The sequence below is a fragment of the Leptodactylus fuscus genome, chromosome 1 (genome assembly GCF_031893055.1).
Source record: "Leptodactylus fuscus isolate aLepFus1 chromosome 1, aLepFus1.hap2, whole genome shotgun sequence".
NCBI classification, from domain to species: Eukaryota; Metazoa; Chordata; class Amphibia; order Anura; family Leptodactylidae; genus Leptodactylus; species Leptodactylus fuscus.
Window position 1 is genome coordinate 91,806,751 of NC_134265.1, and position 21,542 is coordinate 91,828,292.

The window sequence follows — 21,542 nt, forward strand, 5'->3', positions numbered from 1 at the left end:
GGAATCTGGAGCAGAAAAACAGGTGTATACAGTGACATTTATTTTCCAAAAAGGTAGTCTAGTACGACTCTAGTGTTCTAGTACTGCGATGCTTGGAGTCCCTGCCTCCCCACAGCTCTACTGTCCAATACAGTCCATAGTTCATAGTATGGAAATACTATAGCTGGAACACGACTGAATAGCTAGAACACTATAGACAGAGTGCCTCCTTAACAGTTCAGGCTTGGAAAACTGGACAATGTTTTCACCAGATACATTCCAGATTCCTCTGAGTCCTTGGAATTCCCATTCCTTTTGGCTTTGACTCAACAAACTGCAGCAAAATCTGCAAAAAATAAAAAAGAATAAAAGCACAGCTTGTTTGTAACGTGCGCTGAGCCTAAAGAGGTTTTTTCAGTATCAATATTTATCACCTATACGTGTAATTTCAACCCTGAAAGAAATTTTCATTGCGTATTTCATCTCTTCAATATTTAAAATTTGAACTCTACTGTAAATCCTCAGTAATATCCACATGTAATATTGTGCCATGTCTGGACATACCCTAAGTGAGCTCCTTAGGTAAAATGAGAAGCTGCGCATGCGCGGGCACGCTCCACTTGTGTAAAAGGATATGTGAGCATGCGGCTGCTTGTCCCTTGGAAAGGTTTCATGAGAGAAAGCCCCTTTAATAGCCCTATAATTATTAACCACAAAGTCAGTTTTCAGTTTTTAAAACTTTTTTTAATTTTTATTTTTTTTTGTAAGTTTTTATTTTATATTATCTACAAAGTAAAAGTTTTTTTTCCTTAACTTAAAAGTTAATCCACTGTTGCAAGACAGCGGTCACATCAAACCTGATTCATAAATAATAATCCATCAGTTTGATGATAAGAATCTTACTGAATCGGTTTCAAGTTTAGACATAAAAAGGGGTTTTAGAGTCTTGATTTTTGTTGTTGTTTTTTTGTTTTTAAAGGTGAAGATAGCAGCAAGAATCACTCGTGTTATTTCCATCGCTAGCTGATGAGTTCATAACTTAGAAGGGACTTTAAAAATAAATAACTTCCAGTTATCAGCAAGCAAAATTGGGGCTTTAGGAGGACCAATGCAGTGTACGGACAGCCTGCAAGCTCCTACATGCCTCTACTCCGACTCTTTTCCACTGCAAGATGATCAGTTAGCATTCCTATTGGAGGTTAGCAGAAATCAGGTTGGTTTTTGTTGTTTTTTTTTTGTTTTTTGTTGGTTTGTTTTTTTTAAAAGAAAAATGAGAAATTTCTAGATGTCACAACTTCCACTGCAGGGAAGAAAGTGGTGGGAGAATTTTTGGCCTACAAAAGGGTTCCAGCCTTTTCAAAGAAACTCCAAGTTCAGAGCTGTTGTTGGTGATGTGCTTGCACTGAAGGACAAAGAAAACAAGAACCATTAATAAGGATCCAAGCAAAAGAAGTTACAGATAGGTAATCTGAAGCAATGTTTACCTGGAGGATGTGTCATATAGGGAAAGTGTGCAGTTGTAGAAACAGGAATGGGCTGTAAAGCACTTTGTGCAAGTGCTGCTTGAGGACCACCTGGTGGCTGCGCGGTCATCAGCATCATGGGATGAGCAGTTGGATGAGAAGGCACCATTCCTGACTGAACGTGAGCCTTAAAAATACAAGAGATTGGAATATTAGAGATGATCAGATCATATCAACTCAGGACTACAAGACCCACACACTAGAAACACCTGAGGATGGTCCATGTTTATCTATGCAGCTACACACAACACTGTACTAGTAAGCAAGAAGGGGGGGTAAACGGAAAAAAAGGGTAGAAAATGCTAAATTGAAACAGACAATTTTTTTATTAAATATACAAACACAACAACAAGTTAAAAAGGGTGACAATACCACATCTACCAAACGGTAGGTGTGGGGGATAAATCCAGCAAAATGAGAGTATAAATAGGGTAATTATTGTTCCCAGTATTTGAAGTAAATAGATTTGTACAAAGTCAGGTTATAAGCTTATAATAATCACCCAAATGTAAGGGTGATATAAACCCAGGAACCTATCAAGGTATATTAGAAATTTCAACATCAATGACCTTCATGCATCTCTGACAATTCACACAATAGACTAGTAAGTGCATGTCAGTTAATACAAATGGAAACGTCATGTTGCAGAGAAAGCCTATCCAGGTGAATACACTTCATGTTATAAGTAGGTAGTGCACATATCAATGAGGTAGAGGTAGTAGTTATAACATAACTGGTATAGCCCACACACCAGGCTACTACCTCTACCTCATTGATATGTGCACTACCTACTTATAACAAATGCAATTATTTGATGATCTACAGTGGGTATTAGATGTTATTTAAATGAATCATTTTGATATACCCTGTTCTTCATGCTCGTGTACATAGTAGCAAGAAGGGGAGATTTGTTATTGACAGCTCAGCTATCCAGAGAAAAGGTGGATTCTATTTAGGGCAAGTTCTACTGCATAGTACTCATTGAGCTCTATAATAGAGGATGCATTACTAAAGCTTTTCCTACTGATTGACAGATCACATGACCGTGATATCTCTCACTATGTCAGATGCTAGTTCCAAGTTAGACACACACATTAGATAAATGTTGCAGCCTGATCAGCATGCTCCCCCTCCCAACAAGGGAAATGGTAGAGCCAGCCAAATATATATATTTTATATCGCATATGCTTGAGTATAAGCCGACCCAAATATAAGCCGAGGGGGGTGGGGGATGCAGCAGCTACTGGAGAATTTCAAAAATTAAAATGGTCTGAGTTTTTGGGTGCAGTAGTTGCTGGGTGCTGGGGAGGGGGTGTTTTGGTTGTCTGTCTGCCCCTTCCCTGAGCACGTTCCCCTCCCACCCCCCCACTTCGAATTCAGCCTGGCTGAATATAGGGTATCTGCAGTGCTCCTATTAACCCCTTCCTGACGGAACAGGAGCACTTCAGATCCCCTATATTCAGTAGACCGGGCACTTTCAGACACAGGGATACCTAATGTGTATGTGTTTCACAGTCATTTTCTACTTTTATATGTATTCTAGGGAAAGGAGGGATTCACAATTCACATTTTATGGAAGATTCTATACATTAATATTGTAACTGGTCATAGACACCCCCCCCCCCCCCCAAAAAAAAAAAAAAAAAAAAAAAAAAAAAAGTACTCGAGTATAAGCCGAATTTTTCAGCCCAGTTTTGAGCTGAAAAAGCCCCCCTCGCAAAAAAAACTGCGCTGAAAAATTTGGCTTATACTCTAATATTATATATATATATATATATATATATATATATATATATATATATATATATATATCCATATCCTACACAGTTAAAATAGACCCAGACATAGTAATATTGCTTACAGGTTATTTAGCAGATACAAGCCATAAATAGAAATAAATTCACACGCAGTTAACATTTTAGGGGGTTTTCCAAGACGTTATTTATGCCCTATTCTAGACATACATCATCAATCACAGATCATTGGGGCACTGTAGCCCTTTCAATGAGCTAATTGGCAGAGATGCCCAGAGTCCATGTGAATAGTCCATGGTTCTGGTATGGATGACCTACACCAAGGATAGGTGATCAATATTAAAGCCTCAGAAAACCCCTTTAATCTTACATACCTGTTGCACATGAGCCATATGAGGTGGATTGGTATAGGCAGGCTGGACATGTGAAGGGTGAATTGTGAAAACAGTCTGCTGTGTTGGGAAGCTGTTTTGTGGGGACTGAGCATTAGACCCTGGGGTCATAGAAGGTGGTGTTGGAGCCAGCCCCGTATGGTAAATGGCAGACTGTTGTTGCTGATTTGCTAGGTGCAAAGCCTGGGCTGCCTGGTGCTGATGGTGCTATGAAGAAATGAGAACAACAAGATTAGTTACTCAGTTTAACATGCGGGGAAATAACCCCAGATATGTTTAGTCTAATAAACGTCTTGGTATAGGCAGTAGTTTCCAGGTCACTTGGGGATGTTCAGTGCAACTGACAATGTGAAAACATGACATCCATTATTGCCTAGATGTTTTCCCCATTGTTACAAATGTGAACAGTACCCTACAAGTTTACCAGGCAACCAATCTTGGATTAAGAGATCAGCAGAACACCCCCCCCACACACACACACACACACCAACCCTAAGATTTGAGTTTTGACACCTAATACATTTATCACCTAATAACAGCTCTCTGCTCTAAAGTCTTTTTATGGAGAGGCAGCTGACATGCCTAAGCACTGCTTCATCCAATCTTACTACCATGGTCATCCTAGTGATCAATGGGGCTCTCAATTTACTCCCTATGCACATTCTACCATTTGGTGCTGGTTATCAACATTGCAAAAAGGGAGGAGAAGAAAGTGAAGCCACATCGGTTGTCACTTTGTTATAGTTTAACTGAATAATGCTAATATCTCTAGTAAAAGAAATAGAACTTACAAACTTTGGCTATTCTTCCAATTTCTGATCCACTTTACATTAGGGTGGGAATCTTCTTTAAGCTCTAGCACCATTAACCTTGATAAACCATTATAACAGTAAGACCTCCCTAGATATGGGTTTCATCAATTCCATAAAGGCAAGAACAAAAGCTATACATGCTTCACATAATTTAAGTATATGACTTAGTTATTTTACCTGGACTGGGCTTGGTGCTGGATGACTACCTCCATGTTGAGACTGTTGCTGTCCAGTAGGGGTGGCTGAAGGCTGAGGATGAGGAGGGTGTGGGTGTAATGCAGCATTGGGATGCGCATACTGCTGTGCTAGTGAACTAGTAGAAACTGCAAGTGAATAGGAAATAAGAAAAATAAATCAAGAAACTGAAATAAATAAATGGAAAACATGCAAAGTCACATATTTTAAGAGACCATAAGAGCCAATAGCATAAAAAAAAATAAATATTGATTTGATATAATGTTTACGAATGAATGAATCATGTCTACATTATAAGACAGACAGTGCAGCTCTAGATTTGTATTAATACCCCATGACTCACTTTACAGTCTCAACAGCTCCAATACTGATCTCACAAGTCAGGGTTGTAGATTGAAAGATCACTGAAAACAACTTAGGATATTACAATGTGCTTATTATTGATAGTTTTCTATAAGACTGTATAGTAAACCTTAAGTACACAAAATATATACTGTACGTAAAATAATGGTTTTGCTTTTCTTTCTAATGTTAAATATTATTTCCGTTAATACTTGCTCTGGCGTCGCAATGGCAGCATCAATACAATAATGCCACATACACATCCTGCCATGTGACCTCCATTTCTAAGCACGTCTAGTGGGTAGAGGTCACAGGATGGCATTGAGGTTATGAGAATAAAGAATATTGATCCCATTAACAAAACGATGAGCAACCATGTAGACGATATACACATTAAAGGAACGCTAAACAAAGAGAATGATCAATAAGAATATATACCAGCCGTTCCCACATCATCTACTATTTTCCTTTGATTTTGTCTCCTATTACTATTAAAACTGATTGATATATACAGAAATCATTTGTGCTTTTCTAAGGGCTAGTTCACACGGGGCACGGATTGGCAGATTTTGGTCCAGATTGTGATTTTGGAAGTCGCGTCAGAATAGGGCCAAAATTCACCTGCCACGACTTCCGACAGTTGCGGCTTCCCGCTCCGGAGTAGGCCCAAACGAATGGGCCTAGTACAGAGGGTGCTATATAAATAGACAGTATAGGAGTTTATAACAAACTGTAATATAGACTAAGAGAAAAATGCTTCTTTCTGCTGTAATAGGGCTCCCCTTCTCTTTCCTAAACTTTCAGTAACAGGGATGGGCTGCACATTATGCAGCTCGGATTACATGTGTATAGAAGTCTATTGGGGTCGAACTGAGCAGAAGGCACACAGGTTTAGTCAAATACTGGAGATATGAGCTATTATACAACCAAAGTATTTTATTATCAGGACTTCTCTATATATGTCCTGCATATTTCCACCAGCTCAGAGAGAAATACAACCTACAGATTTTCACTTCGGCAAGATCTAAGAACCGCAGAACACAAGTCATATACATGACAAACAGGTTTCTCCTCCTGCACACACAAGCTGTACTAATAATTTACACAGCTAGTTCAACGTGTAGATACATTTTAACTTCTGTAACCCTGGCTAGGTCCTGCCCCTCCAGACAGTCTCTAACCAAAGCTTGGACAGTTTAGCAGGAGATTAACCTCTTTGGTTTCTGCAAGATCTCTACAGTCTGTAGCAGTTTCCAAATGGTCCTGAGAAACCGTGAGGGCATCTATATTTAGCATTCACTTCTATGTGAATTTGCCAAAAAACAAAACAAAATGGAGACTAAAGCTCAGGCAAGCTAAGACACGCCCCAAAGCCCTCTCCTCATTTGTATACGAATAAATCGATGATATGCATGAAAATGAGACAGAGGCATACCAGTAATTGTCTCTTCTAGAATCACCTCTACAAGGTACTGGTTTTAGGGTTATAACAAATTTACTGCTGATAGACTCCCTTTGATAACAAAAGATACCCTGGTTTAACCACATGATATAACATTTTGCTGTGATGCCAAGCACAGCATCCAACAACACAGGGGCTGTTGGGGCAATAACAATATTATCGTCAGGAGATGGCTTGGTACAATTCTAGGACTTGCGCTGTTTAATTAATTAACATAAATTTTAAATTAAAACAAAAAAAATAATTGTGATTGTGATATTTATCAGATTTTTGAATTTGCTGTAAGCCCCACCCCACAGTCTGAGATATGCCATGCAGGCTTTTGTCCTACTGCAGCTGCATCAACAGCTTCTTCAACATAGGCAATAAAAGGGTGGTAGGATGGGGAAGCCTGCACCAAATATCTGACTGCTTCTCCCTAGGCCAGCCTAAACCTTTCTAGTTTCTTTAAAGCGTACCCGCAGTTATAAAACTTCTCATAAACTAATAGTACAGGTGAAAATAAGAAGCTTTGTAATATATCATTGCTGGGCAGTAAGGAACACCCCCTCTGACATTACAAGGCTACGTACAGTACAGTCTTGGGGGGGGACGATGTGATGACACTAGGCTGTAAGGCCCGCTCTGCTGACAGTGGGGAGATATCGGTGTCAAAATTAGATTTCTCCAGTGCTGGGCACATACTTGGAAAGGCAAGAGAGGCTTTCTACAGTATGTAATACTGCACATTGATGAGGACTTGAAAAGGTCCTCTTTAAAGAAATATATTTTATTCTCCACTTTCCCAGCAGTTACTTTCTACATAATAGTCTATGATGAGAGGAGGGGGATTATAAAATACACTCAGATAATTGCTGTTGTTACACCCTGCTATTCCATGCACTTTCAGCACTGCTAACTTGTAGATAAGAAGCTACTAGTGTACAGAATGAGGCAATAAATCAATTAGCTATTCTACTGGATGATCCTACTCCATCCCTCCTTTCTCCATAGAGCCGTTTGTGAGGTAAATATAGAGAAGAATATGATAGAAAACAAGCAGTCAAATTGAAGATGATAAGAACAGTCCTACCCAGGACACATTGAGCGAGAAATACTTTAAGAAAAAGTGAAGCAGTTGTTCACAAAAACCAGATCTCACTCATTTCCTTCTGAAAAATAGCAATCAATTTTCTATGCTCCATCTGTATTTTAATGTTACCAGTTTTTGAAGGGAGTCCGCAACCTCCTGCCAATCATATTCAACTGTCACCACAGGTTACAGAACACATTGCTATAATACACAAGATACCTCTGTTATGTGTGTCACTTTCATAGATTGAAGTCTTGTGTATAAGTGAGGCAGCTGGTGCACTGGGTGTGGGCCTTCAGCCCTGGCAGCACTACTCTAGCTGCTCAAGGAGGATGGGTGATGGAGGATCAATTCACTGCATAGGGTGATGGAGGCCAAAGATGGTAGAGGTCTGAGTGGCAACAGCAGTGCTCCAGGCAGCTGAAGGTCCATCTCCATTGCACCAACTACCTCATTTGCATAAGACAAAGTGGCATACATAACAAGGGTATGTTGTTCATCACAGAAATGTGCTCTGAAGCACGGTGGAGACTGGGGACCATGCATGGGCGAGGTAGTAGACTCCATTTACATTTCATCCACTGTGTTGTAGCGACACTTAACAGACTTCACTCCAATTACTATTTTGTTTTTTAAACAGAAAGCCCACCATAAATATAGTTTACAAAATTAATAATGGGCACTAATAAGGTGAATGTAGACACAAAAAGTACAACATACAACATTCACTGTAAATATACACTTCTATAAAAGGACAATAGTTCCATACATGGTTTGACTCCTAGAAAACACAATTTTATATTAGCCATTTCCCTTATAAAGGAACAATTCTAATCATTTTATATAAGCAGAAACAGAGCATGCAAATCCCAGTGGCATCCATGTCAGCAGCCGGTCATTAATTCTCCCAGTGCATATAGTGTTCAAGCATTCCCAAAATAAAAGACAATACATCTTGGATGTTAAACAATGTGTATAGAAGAACTGCACATTTTAAACAGATTTGTAAAGTTATTTTCAGACTCATCATAACCATTTCCATGTGTTTGTATTTTATACAAAATCTGTATATAGTCAACAGACAAACAACAAGTAACATACTGCAGCCCCAAAAACTTATTTTTCCCTCTCCAAATAAGTTACACTGCCAAATATGTTTAGTTTCAAAAAGCTGGAAATGACCAGCATGGCTATGGCAGGTCCCATGAGGGGCAACCTAGTATCCCAGGCTAGGCAGTGAGAAATCCTCAACTTTTGCATAGCTGTATCATGAAGCAGATTTGCTTAAAGGTAAAGTCAGTCATAGTGGACATAGCTGAACACTGCGCTATTGTCCCTGCTGATGCAAGCAATGAACAATAACATTTTAACATTGTTAAAAGTAGCATCATTTTGCCAGTAAATCTGCAACACCACATACTCATTTACAGTGAATGAGCAAAAAAATACACATAATTTTTAAAATGTAAACAGAAAAACGCAGCAGTGTGCACACCCATGTGGTACACTATCGTCTAGAAGCTGCATCATCCATTACAATAAGTTCACATGGAAGAATTTGGCACAGATTTTGAGACAGATTCCGCCTCAAAAGCAGTGCCAAATTCTGTCCCAAGTCTGCTGTCTATTGTATTCAATGTGAGACAGACAGAGGGTCGAGACACAAGAGGGGAGGGGGGGGGGGGGGGGGAGTGTCCTGCTTGGTCTGGCTGTGAATTCCAAGGCTAACTGAGCCCCAGAAGACACGACGCAAAACACTCTGGTGATGAACCCCATTGTTCTGAAGCTGGTCTATAAATAAAGGCTGCAGTGGAAATAGAGTGGAATCTGAGGCAAAATTCAGCCTCACATTCCGCTTTACTTTTCACCATGTGAATGCCCCTAAATGGAACTTTAATTGGGCATTGGAATGTGAAAAAACAAACAAAAACCATACACGCCTGTTCCCGATGCTCCGGAGTCTCCCCGCATAGTCTGATCCTGCAGCTCCGTTGTGGTCTTCCAGTGGCAGTACCGGCTGCACATGACAGCTGAGGCCTGTGACTATCCCGGTTCCCTTCCTGAGGCCGCTGAGTGGTCTCAGTGGTCATGTGACTGTTGAGGCCAATCAGTGACCTCAAGGAGGGAACTGGGACATCACTGCCGGCGAGAAGGATTGCCGACTGGACCATACCGCCCTAGGAGGACACTGGAGCATCGGGCACAGACAAGTATGTTTTTTTTTTTTTTTTTTTTTTTTTTTTTTCCAGCTGTCCTAATTAGAAAATATTGTTTAGCCTGGACAACCTCTTTAAAGAGGACCTTTCATGTTCTCAGGCACATACGGTCTTATATGCCGCTAGAAGGCAGACAGTAGCTAAACTGTCAGGAATGCCCTTCTGACAGTAGGCAGACATCGGGGCCATTATAACGGCACCGGTATCCTCAGCCCCGGGGCACATAACGGGAAAGCTGAATTCAGCGCACTGTCGGCTTTATAGCAGCATATAAAACTGCATGTGCCTGAGGACATGAAAGGTCCTCTTTAAGGCGCTAGTTGGTCGCCTATAGAGAAACAATTTTTGCAGACCTATTGGCTGTCAATCTAGCCAACATGTCTGCTTGTATATAATTTGCAGATTACTTTCATATAGTATGCCAACTAGGCACATCAAAGTCACTTGACTCTGGAGCACGAGATCCCTATTCTTAGGCAGAAAATAACTTAGTTGTGAGAGTCTAGTATTGTTGAGTTTCACCCATGAAGCTTGGTCCATGTGTTTACCAGATTTACCGGCCTGAACTTCATGCCGGGAACAGGACTCCTAAAATCATTGATAGCTCTGATGCTAGGAGTCCCGCCACTACCATGAAGTTCAGGCCAAGTGTCACTGCTGAAATTCAAGGAAGAGAGAGTAACTGACAAGACATTTACCAGCCTCAAAAGTATGCTGGGACATGGACTACTAGCAATATAGCCATCTGCAATGCTAGGAGTCCCTGCCTCTCAGGGAATGTTTCTTAGTCAGTACAGAATAGTGTTTTGCAGGGAGGCAGGGACTCCTAACAACACAGATAACCATAATGCTAGAAGTCAGTGTTTGGGAATATTGTTCAGAACCGGTAAACCAGATCACACAAAACTTGGTTGTGTAAATTTCCGTTTAGGCTACGTGTGCAGGGGCTGTGGTAAAAAGGCACGTGGATGCTCTGTGTGCCGCCCGTGCCTCCATTGACCCAATAATTTGCTTCAATGAGGCCAGGTTATAAAAAGAGACAGGTACAGGACACATCCTGAATTTTGTCTTGCGCTCACGGCCCCATATACATGAGATAGATCTTTGGCAGGACTGGGCAACTATCTGGTGTGTGTATTCAGCCTAAGGCACCAGAAATGAATTGCATTCTACCATTGCCTTTAATAGGACAAAGTAGAAAAGAAAGTAATTTGATGAATGATATTGGGTTTTATTGCACGTCTGACTTCTCCAGCAGGAGGCAGTTTAACTGTAATTCTTACCACACAGAATGTAGTCGATCTATAACACACCCATTCACGAGTCCTTTATTCTTTCACAGATTTTTTTTTTTTTTGTGTGTGTGTTAGAAAAGCTTTTTCAACATTTACTACGTTTGTGTACAAGCACAGTCAAGTAAAAGCAAGGGAATCAAAAACAACAACTCACTGGCAAAGTAGAAAGAAGGGGCAGTCTCCTTGTTGTTTGGAATTTTAGGACATGCTGAATTTGGGGAAATAGAAACGTAAATTAGCCTTTGATGAAAGCATTGTAAGGCTGACATGATGGACAATGAGTATGAAGTTTATTTTGCTACAGCTTCCAAATGAAGCAGGAAAGACGTCATTGTATCAGTCGTCATGCACACAATCGCTATTACTTAGAGGTTCTCAGGAAGATATGAAAATGACAGATTAGCATTCTCTATATTAATGATCAGAAATTCACTGGCTTACCCTCGCCACCCTACCTAGAGGCTGCCAGTATGCATGGCAGTAATGTGCTGCCTGGTGAACATGCAGTCCGATCTGCAGGCAGCAGCTTATAGAGGAAGGGGAGCTGAACAGACACAGTTTTGTAAGAAAATACTCTAAGGGTTTATTTAGTTGCATGGTGAAGCCAAATCAAGTCCACCCCCATAATTTTCACCATTGAGAGTAAACCATGACTTGTACTTTAGACATTAAGATCCCTTGCCAGGACCCCCTGCTGTCCTCTCTGTATGCACTGATGTCTTGCATGCAATCTCAGACAGTCTAGGATTCATTCTGTTACTGCAGACTTATTTTTGGCAACACTAAAGGTTTCTAAACACTTACAGAGAATCTGCAGTAGAGCGTTAGGGAACCACAAGCTGCTGGAAGAGACGCCACTTTCTCCAACAACATATAATAACCAAGTTTCATATACACCTACCTGTATGTACTACTAATTTGTGCCAAGAAAAAAAAAAAATCTAATGATGCTTTAAACTTTTAGGAATATGTTGAAACTGCGTAATTTGTAACTGATTTTGAGGCAGATTCTTCCTCAAAAATTGGCTTCAAATTCAATCCAGATTCTCCTTGCCATTGTTTTCATTTGGAGGCAGCACTAGATGATTCTTATTTTAGAAGACTGGAGGACAAAAAAAAAAAAAAAAAAAAAAAAAATCCTGCTCACTTTTGCTATGAATCTTTGTGGCCGATTCACCCGACAAACCGTGCTGTGTCTTGGGCTAACCACCAAGTAAAGACACTGCGGACAGCCATGCTTCAGCCTTCCACAATAGGAAGCACAGAGACAGAAAGTGCAGAATCTGGGATGGATGATCACCTCAAATTCTGAGTAAACTTGGCTTAAATAATCCCAGATATTTAAAAATAAACACCCCCATGTATGTGGATTATCTCAGCATACATGTTTGACTCCTTTAAGACAGGAAAAGTAGCAAGCACAGCCAGACGAATACAAAAGGCTTAAAGGGGTTGCACATGTTTAGAACAGGATAGCTGCTTTTTTTCCACAACCAGAGCTACACCTGTCCATTGGTTAGGACTCCTGTGCTTTGCATCAATTTATTAACCAGGAGTGGAGATTGCAAGTACACAATCTACAAAAGAAAGATTCAGATCACTTCTGTTTTTGTAACTTGCTCCTGGTTCTGGCTTATAAACACTGAGGTACGATTAAGGCCTCAAGTGTGGTATTGTAGTTCCGCCTAATACACAATGCATGTTATATACTGATGGAAAGCTGATAGTGTGCTTAATTCAGTAAATTGTCAGTTTAGCAGGCAGGTGCTTCAGTGCCAGAGCTATTGGTGCGGTTAATTTTGGCTACCGATCTCTTTGCACGGTCAGGGAGGCTGGCCTCACTGCTCGGTCAACATTTTACAAGTCTATAGAAGAATACAATCATGGGAGAGTACCTCTGTACTCTGCAATGACGCCAACCTTACTTCAGAGCACAGATTTGAAGCAGTATATAATATGCCATATTGTAGAGGATATGATCAATCCTTCACCACCATAATTGCTTATAAGCCACTGCTATGCTGTTTGGGCTATTATGGACATCAGGAATATACTTTATGTTAAAGTTTAATCTTGTTTCTAAGAAATTCAGCTTTTAATTCATACATGGCTTTGTTATGCTTTACTTTTATAAAAAATAAATAAAAAAGCATCAGCTTTGCGTCACCCACAGCTTGTTAATTTTGTTATCTACAGAGCTGTATGAGGATTTGGTTTTTCAGGGCTAGTTGTAGTTTTAGATTGGGTACAGACAACTTTTTAATTACAGTTTATTCCATTTTCTGCAAGGGAAAGTAATGTAACCAAAGAGCAAATATTGGGCAGTGTGATTTTTTTTTTTTTTTTTTTTAATTACACAGCATTTGCCGGACAAGATAAATATTTCAATGTTTGAGCAGTTCAAACATTTTGACCCAAATTCTATTAAATCAGTCATTGTTTAATCATTTTTATAAGTAATGAAGGAAAAGTTAGGCATTTTGAGCTTTATTTTTGCATTTGTGGTATCTTTCTATAATGCCATGCCAGAGGTATCAGCTGTTTAATGCAGCAGTCCAAGTGTATGAAGTGGGCTCAAGTTTCTGAGCCAACATCATACTTCCCATTTCAAGTCATGTATGGCATATATTGGCACGGGGTTTTACGTTACAATAAACACCCCCACTTTTCCAAAAAGTAAGGCATTCTACTGTGTCCAAGAGTCAAAAATATACATGTAAAATACAAATACTAGTCCAACATGAGATGACAAGGCAGCGATTGTCCATATCCTATATAGTGTGTACGACACTTATTTAGAAGATGTGACTACAAGAGCTTCTTATGAATAGGGAGTGAAAAACCTCAAACTGTAGAGAAAGCTACAGACAAGGATTCTCTGTTTGGCAAAGCAGCAGCTGATCTTACAAGAGGGAATTCCCATGATTATTAAAAAGCCCTTTTATAATAACTGGGAATGTGGACAAGGATCAATACGAAAACAAAATAAAAGGGAACACGCAAACCCGCAGCCACTATTTGCTTTAGGATTTATATTTGTGCAATCTATTATCCTTCTTATAAGAAATGTTCACAAACGAATATAGTAAAGTACTTCTCACTATAATCATTCATCTAAAATACTGCATTAGGCAATTCTGTCTGCAATAGACAAGAACACATCCTGCACTGCTACCCGGGTTACAACCTTTAACATTTACAAGCAGTGCTATTATCACAAAGTATTTCACCTTCTCCAATACAAAGGGTGAATTCTGTAGAATATATAGCATAATCTGCATATAATACATGAGAATTTACTTGCAGGCACATGGGGGGAAAATTGCCTGAGTGGACATTCAAGGTGGATCTGTAATCAGAATAGGCTGCCCTAAAATAAGACAAGGGACAAGAAACAGGAAATATCTAATTTCTACTAAACAAGCTAACGGGTTCTAACTAAAACATAAGGGTAGATTTACGTTAAATGATCAAGAATTACGGCTTAATTAATGCTTAAACATATCAAGGGATGGGCCTATTTATTAAAAAAAAAACCAAAAAAAACGGGGCACAGCTTGGCAGAGAATGGGTAAACCCAAAATATGTCAATGTGGACCAAAATTGGTCCCAAATTCTGTAACAGAATAAGCCAACTAAAAAGTGACAAACTTACACCAGAAATTGTAAAAGTAGACATACCAAACTGTATCATCCACCAACAGTCTCTGTGATAAACCTGGCACATTTGAAGACGTCTAGTCTACATCTGTATAGTCTCGATACTTTCTATTCTTTAAAAAGTGTTCGAAAATCTTCCTCATGGATGCTTAATTTTTTTTAGAACAAAGTGGGATCATCTTTGCTTTGCTTGGCTGAGCAGTCATTAGTCAATGTAGCGTGGCAATATACTAGTACCCTTTTCTTGTGACTGGTGGAGGTCAGTGCTGGGACTACTACGATTAGAATAATGTTATACTATCAATGTCTTATTTCCCCTTATGAAGAGCATGTGCCAATACTTACAAGCAATAAGCTTAATGGTAAAGGCAATCTGAGTCTATAATACATCATGTAAAGCAAATGGTGCCCTCTCACCTCTGAATATTTACTTGCCTGGCTGCAATTCCTGGATCCCATACTGTAGGATCAGCGTGCATTTTCATTTCTGTATTTGCCTTACCCAAGAAAAAAAGTCTAAAGGGCTTGTTAACAACTGACCTTATGCACTGGTAGTCATTGCTACCAGTGCATGAAGAGAGGAAGGAATAATCCTCAGAGCTGAAGCAAAGCATTCCAAAAAAATTTCTTCAGGCTTTTAAAAAGCAAAATTAAGTAATTAACTTTACTTTTATTCTGACCTAGTCTTAAACTTTCCTGAATGATGTAGTAATGGTACCCTATTTTTCGGACTATAAGACGCACCTAGGTTTTAGAGGAGGAAAATAGGGGGGAAAAAATTTGATGAAAAAAAAAAAAAAAAAAAAAGGTAAAATATTTAATATATGGGAGTTGTAGTTTTGCAACAGCTGCAAGGCCACATTGACAGGTGACCCTGCAGCTGTACGGAGATCCGTAGAGCGTCTTTTGCGGGGCCAGATGTACTTTTTAGTTATACCATTTTGGGGAATGTCTATTGCTTAGATCATCTTTTATTTAAATCAGAGGCAAAACTGTAGGAAAAAAAACACGGCGGTTTGAAAAATATCAGTATCCGGCATTTTCAGACACAGGGATTCCTAATGTGTATGTGTTTCACAGTAATTTTCTACTTTTATATGTATTCTAGGGAAAGGAGGTGATTTTTTAAAGGTTTTTTTTTTTTTTCTCCCCCACTATTTTATTGCCCCATCCCCCTAGGTGGCTTGAATCTGCAATCATTTGATTGCAAGTCCCATAGACCAGCCGCAATAGTAATATAGTAAAATAGCAATATAGCAGTGACAGGCCTGGGAGCCTTCAGTTGGCTCCTGGCTGTCACCAGAACAGGTCGGCTCCTACGACCTCGCCGTGCAGAAGTCAGCCTGCAACTTTAAAGATATGGGGCCGGTAGGGACTGGCCCCGGGGTGTATTCTACACTTTGGAGGGAAGGGTGGGAGGGTGAAGTTTTAATGCCCGCAATTAGAATGCATTCTAATTGCGGGCATTCGCTTTGGGCCTCCGCATATAGCGGAGACCCGGTTGCCATGGCGACCGCTCTGCAGCAGAGCAGCTGCCATTATTCTTACAGACCCAGCATCCTGGCAATAAAACGGCGGATGCCGGGAAGGGAGTTTTAGACCCCAACACAGGTGACGGGGCCTGCAGCATTGCCACGCTCCTGTCGCTGCAGGCCCCGGCACCTGTGCCGGCGTCTAAAACTCCCTTCCCGGTATCCGCCGTTCTATTGCCGGGATGCCGGGTCTGTAAGTCCACATTCGGACTATAAGACGCACCCTCATTTTCCCCCCACATTTGGGGGGGAAAAAAGTGCATCTTCTAGTCCGAAAAATACTGTATAACAAAAAATTTCAATTCAACATTATGTAATTTGAGTATCACGGGACCCTTTCCAATGATTTTCTGATGGCAGTCTGCTCACAAACAAGAATTTGTCCATTCACTACCACCACAGCAAAAACATTGGGACAAGTTTTCAATTTCTGTAGTTGAACAAGATTGCTCCCATTCACTGACCGCAAGCAAGGATCCTGAAAAAGGTAACAAATGTCTACAAGAAGAGTTTATGAGAAGGGTCATTGCACAATGAATGTCTTCTCTTACAGAACAAGGCCAAATGATGATTTGAGCACATATGACTGGATTAGATACAATTTTTTTTTTTTTTTTTTTTTTTAAAAAGGAATCCTGACAGGTGGAACTTGAGGAGATGCAGTCGCACCCAGGCCCAAGATCTTCAGGTCTCTCTTCCCAATATGAGGAGTACATCATTACTAGAATGATGCATTATATTTTAGGGCCTGGTACAGATTTTGCATTGGAGCTCTGGAGCTTCATGATAAGCCTCTGTTGCTTGACATGGCTACTTCTGTATCCTAAAAGAATGCTGCCTACATTACTGATTGTTCACTCAGCACTTGCACTTTGCAATAACTATAGTGATATTTTAACTAACCATATTAAATACGTAGTTAAAATTAAATGTCAAGAATGGATTTACAGAGTCAGACAACAAGTCTTTAAAAGAAAAGCAGGTGCAGAAATGATGCCGGGGGTCTTACCATACATAGCATGTGTTTGTTCTGGAGCACCATACTGTGTAGCAGATGAGGACACTAAACCAGCCTGTGCGTGTGCTGGCGGAGCCATCATTCTAGAGTTCCCTTGAATTACAGGGCTATATAAATGGGGATGCTAAAAAACATGGAAAAAGAAAAAAGTGTTTTAATACAAAACAGAAATAAATAAAAGCCAAGCAAAAGGCTAACAGGTATATTGTAAAATATTTAGATATATAGTTAGTAAATCACAATAGGTTCATAAACAGGTGACACACCGACATACATGATACACAATACTAAACAGAATCTCCACAAGAACAGATACTGTTAAAGCTAAACCTTAATATTTTCCCGGCAAATTTGGTAATGTAAGACAACTTTACCTGTGACTGATAGTGCTGCACATGCTGCATAAGTGGCTGGCTAGGGAACTGTTGAGGGCTATAAGCAACATATTGTGCAGAGTAGGCAGGTGAAGTAGCTACTATAGGTGGTCCTGCTGCAGACACTGGGTGCATCATTGTGTTCTGGTGATGCTGATCCTGGCGCTGCTGAGGCATATTTGGTACTGCACAACAAAGAAAAAAACTGATCAGAACATTTTATAACAGAAGATTAATGTTTCTACTTTAAAACAACAGTAGACCAACAGTGGCACCCCCCTCCCCCCCACACACACATCAGCTGATTCAAGGCACCAGTCCACACACTACCTTTACACGTGGTCTCCGCTGTTCCTTAGAAACACTGTTTTTTACCGGTATACTAATGAGTTCTCTCGCAGCAATGGGGGTGGGCCCCAGCGCTCAAACGGCAATGGGGGCGTCCCCACTGCTGCCAGAGAACGCTCTCCAGCGACACCTCCATCTTCAGCTGCATCCTCCACTTCTCTCGTCGTCTTCTGTCTGCGTCAGCTCCGACGCCTGCGCAGTCGGCTCTGCCAGTGAGACACTGGTAGAGCCGATTGCGCAGGCTGTCCGGCGGCCATTTTTTGTTCAGCGTAGACTTAGAGGAGCATACTGCTCGTGCGCGCAATTGCAGCCTTGAAAAAATGGCCACCAGCCGGCATGCTCTACTGGTGTCTCGCTGGCAGAGCCAACTGCGCAGGTGTTGGAGCTGACGCAGACAGAAGACGATGAGAGAAGGGGAGGATGCAGCTGAAGATGGAGGTGTCGCTGGAGAGAGTTCTCTGGCAGCAGTGGGGATGCCCCCATCGCCGTTTGAGTGCTGGGGCCCGCCCCGATTGCTGCAAGAGAACTCATTAGCATACAGGTAAAAACCGGTATTTCAAAGGAACGGCACAGCGGAAACCACGTAAGAGACGAATACCCTTTCTAAAGGATATTCCGATGTCTAAAGCAGAAAAAATACCGATTTAGTAGTAGAATCCCTTTAATATAATTGAGCTACTGGCTGTAATATTTATCGTTCATGGTTTTATAAGCAAAACCTAATCCATTTTGTACATTGTAAACAAACATAACACAATACAATAAAAGCATGCAGGATGTGCTGTAGTCTCACCTTTACCTGCTCTGTATGTCTTGGCCTGATTAACTGGCACTGTTGTCATTGGAATAGGATATAATGGCTGGAGAGGAGAGAAAAAACAAAACAAAAACACTCATTGAGTCTTATGACTTCAAAAGACCTTTCACCATCTCTAGCTCTTTGAATTGCTCAATAGGCACTGCTCGAGTGCAGTTAGAATTTCTCTCTAGCACCTAACATTTCTGAGCAATCATTTCTGCTAATATGCTAATTAGGCTCTACTGTCAGGAGGGCCATTTGGGGCTGGTAAAGACAGTCAGGGACCGCCAACCTGACAGTAAAGACAGGACAAAGGAAAACCCCTACAAGAATTTAAAAGTGTCAGTTTGTTATTAGGCTTAAAGAGGACCTTTCATGTTGTCATGCATATGCGGTTTTCTATACACTAGAAAGTCGAACTATCACGGGTGACGTTCCTTAACACCTTGCAATGACGCAGAGCTCAGAAGAATGCCTCCCACTCCCTCCTCCCAGTACAAGTCTATGTATGAGTACTGCCAGAGGGGGCGTTCCTCAAAGTTCAGCGATGACGCTAGACTGTTAGGAATGCCCTTCTGACAGTGTAGAAAGATCGGTGCCCCAGGGAACATAATGGAAAAGAAGACAGTGCACAAATTTCAGTGCATGAAAGGTCCTCGAGGTTGTCCATGATAAACATAAATAAAGAAATAAGGAAGTTAAATAAACCATAGTTACCTATCCCTGGTGCTCCAGTACCTCCCAGCACGATTCAGTCCTGCTGCTCCGATTGTTTCTTGCGGTGGAAGTCCTCACCAGCTGTACTGTTATGCATCCCTTTAATTAGGCCGTGAACAGACTAAGGAAGGGACCTGAGACATCACAGATAGTGACATCCTGTCACTAAGGCTGCTGTTTGGCCTCAGCAGTCAAATGAGACAGGGACATCCACTAGAAGAAAACACCGGAGCAGCAGAACCAAAGTGTGCTGGGAGACACCAGCGATAGGAGAGTATGTTATTCCCCCCCCTAACCCAATTTTATTTATTTACTTTTATCCTGGACAACCCCTTCAATGGTCAGAATGAAAATTGCAGAACAGAATTTTTTTCATTTTTTCAAAAGATAGTGTCATGGAAAATAAAAAAAAAAAAAGAAAGACATTCTTAAAAAATGTTTAACATAAAAACCTTGTTTAGAAAAAAATAATAGGTATTTTTCTGGTGAAACACACAATTATTTGTGTGACGTTACAAGTTGAAGGTTACATACATCTTGTATAACATGTAAATATTTTTACAGTTACAAAACATCCCAAACATGTATGCAATGGAAACTTCTCAACCTAGGCTCCATTTCTATGCATTACCTGTACACCAGGACTCACAGGAACTGGATACATCATATTTGGTGCAAAACAAACTGGCTGTGTGTACACAGGGGTCGGCTGTTGATGTCCCACCATTGAAGGGCTTGGCTGAGCTTGTGGTCGAGGTGAGGTTGGCGTTGTAGAAGGCTTGGGCTGGGTTATAAAAAATATAAGAAACAGAATAAATTCTGGGTCTTAAGCAGCGAATCTAAGCATTGTTTGTAAATCACTGTAACATACAGAATGTAACATACAGAATGGTAAACAATGTCTTATCATAATTAGAGATGAGCGAACACTAAAATGTTCGAGGTTCGAAATTCGATTCGAACAGCCGCTCACTGTTCGAGTGTTCGAATGGGTTTCGAACCCCATTATAGTCTATGGGGAACATAAACTCGTTAAGGGGGAAACCCAAATTCGTGTCTGGAGGGTCACCAAGTCCACTATGACACCCCAGGAAATGATACCAACACCCTGGAATGACACTGGGACAGCAGGGGAAGCATGTCTGGGGGCATAAAAGTCACTTTATTTCATGGAAATCCCTGTCAGTTTGCGATTTTCGCAAGCTAACTTTTCCCCATAGAAATGCATTGGCCAGTGCTGATTGGCCAGAGTACGGAATTCGGCCAATCAGCGCTGGCTCTGCTGGAGGAGGCGGAGTCTAAGATCGCTCCACACCAGTCTCCATTCAGGTCCGACCTTAGACTCCGCCTCCTCCGGCAGAGCCAGCGCTGATTGGCCGAAGGCTGGCCAATGCATTCCTATGCGAATGCAGACTTAGCAGTGCTGAGTCAGTTTTGCTCAACTACACATCTGATGCACACTCGGCACTGCTACATCAGATGTAGCAATCTGATGTAGCAGAGCCGAGGGTGCACTAGAACCCCTGTGCAAACTCAGTTCACGCTAATAGAATGCATTGGCCAGCGCTGATTGGCCAATGCATTCTATTAGCCCGATGAAGTAGAGCTGAATGTGTGTGCTAAGCACACACATTCAGCACTGCTTCATCAAGCCAATACAATGCATTAGCCAGTGCTGATTGGCCAGAGTACGGAATTCGGCCAATCAGCGCTGGCCAATGCATTCTATTAGCCCGATGAAGTAGAGCTGAATGTGTGTGCTAAGCACACACATTCAGCACTGCTTCATCAAGCCAATACAATGCATTAGCCAGTGCTGATTGGCCAGAGTACGGAATTCGGCCAATCAGCGCTGGCTCTGCCGGAGGAGGCGGAGTCTAAGGTCGGACCTGAATGGAGACTGGTGTGGAGCGATCTTAGACTCCGCCTCCTCCAGCAGAGCCAGCGCTGATTGGTCGAGTTCCGTACTCTGGCCAATCAGCGCTGGCCAATGCATTCTATTAGCCCGATGAAGTAGAGCTGAATGTGTGTGCTTAGCACACACATTCAGCT

The 21,542-nt window shown here is 41.1% G+C and overlaps 1 protein-coding gene across 7 annotated transcripts in view; it reads right to left on the reverse strand.

Annotated features, from left to right (window-relative positions):
* Positions 1 to 929: 929 nt before the first annotated feature.
* The window catches only part of ATXN2 (ataxin 2), a 66,870-nt gene continuing 46,257 nt past the window's right edge, over positions 930 to 21,542 (reverse strand). For 3 of the 7 annotated variants that reach the window (XM_075273242.1, XM_075273234.1, XM_075273291.1), the window contains 9 exons: positions 20,122 to 20,274; positions 18,768 to 18,834; positions 17,627 to 17,811; positions 17,244 to 17,376; positions 11,197 to 11,250; positions 4,638 to 4,783; positions 3,631 to 3,855; positions 1,464 to 1,629; positions 930 to 1,381 (listed from right to left, as the gene is read on the reverse strand). In XM_075273242.1, the coding sequence (XP_075129343.1) occupies positions 1,353 to 1,381; positions 1,464 to 1,629; positions 3,631 to 3,855; positions 4,638 to 4,783; positions 11,197 to 11,250; positions 17,244 to 17,376; positions 17,627 to 17,811; positions 18,768 to 18,834; positions 20,122 to 20,274 (1,158 nt within the window). In that variant the 3' untranslated portion in view covers positions 930 to 1,352. The remainder of the gene's footprint in view (positions 1,382 to 1,463; positions 1,630 to 3,630; positions 3,856 to 4,637; positions 4,784 to 11,196; positions 11,251 to 17,243; positions 17,377 to 17,626; positions 17,812 to 18,767; positions 18,835 to 20,121; positions 20,275 to 21,542) is intronic. The other 4 variants (XM_075273272.1, XM_075273261.1, XM_075273252.1 and 1 more) reach the window with 3 other exon arrangements.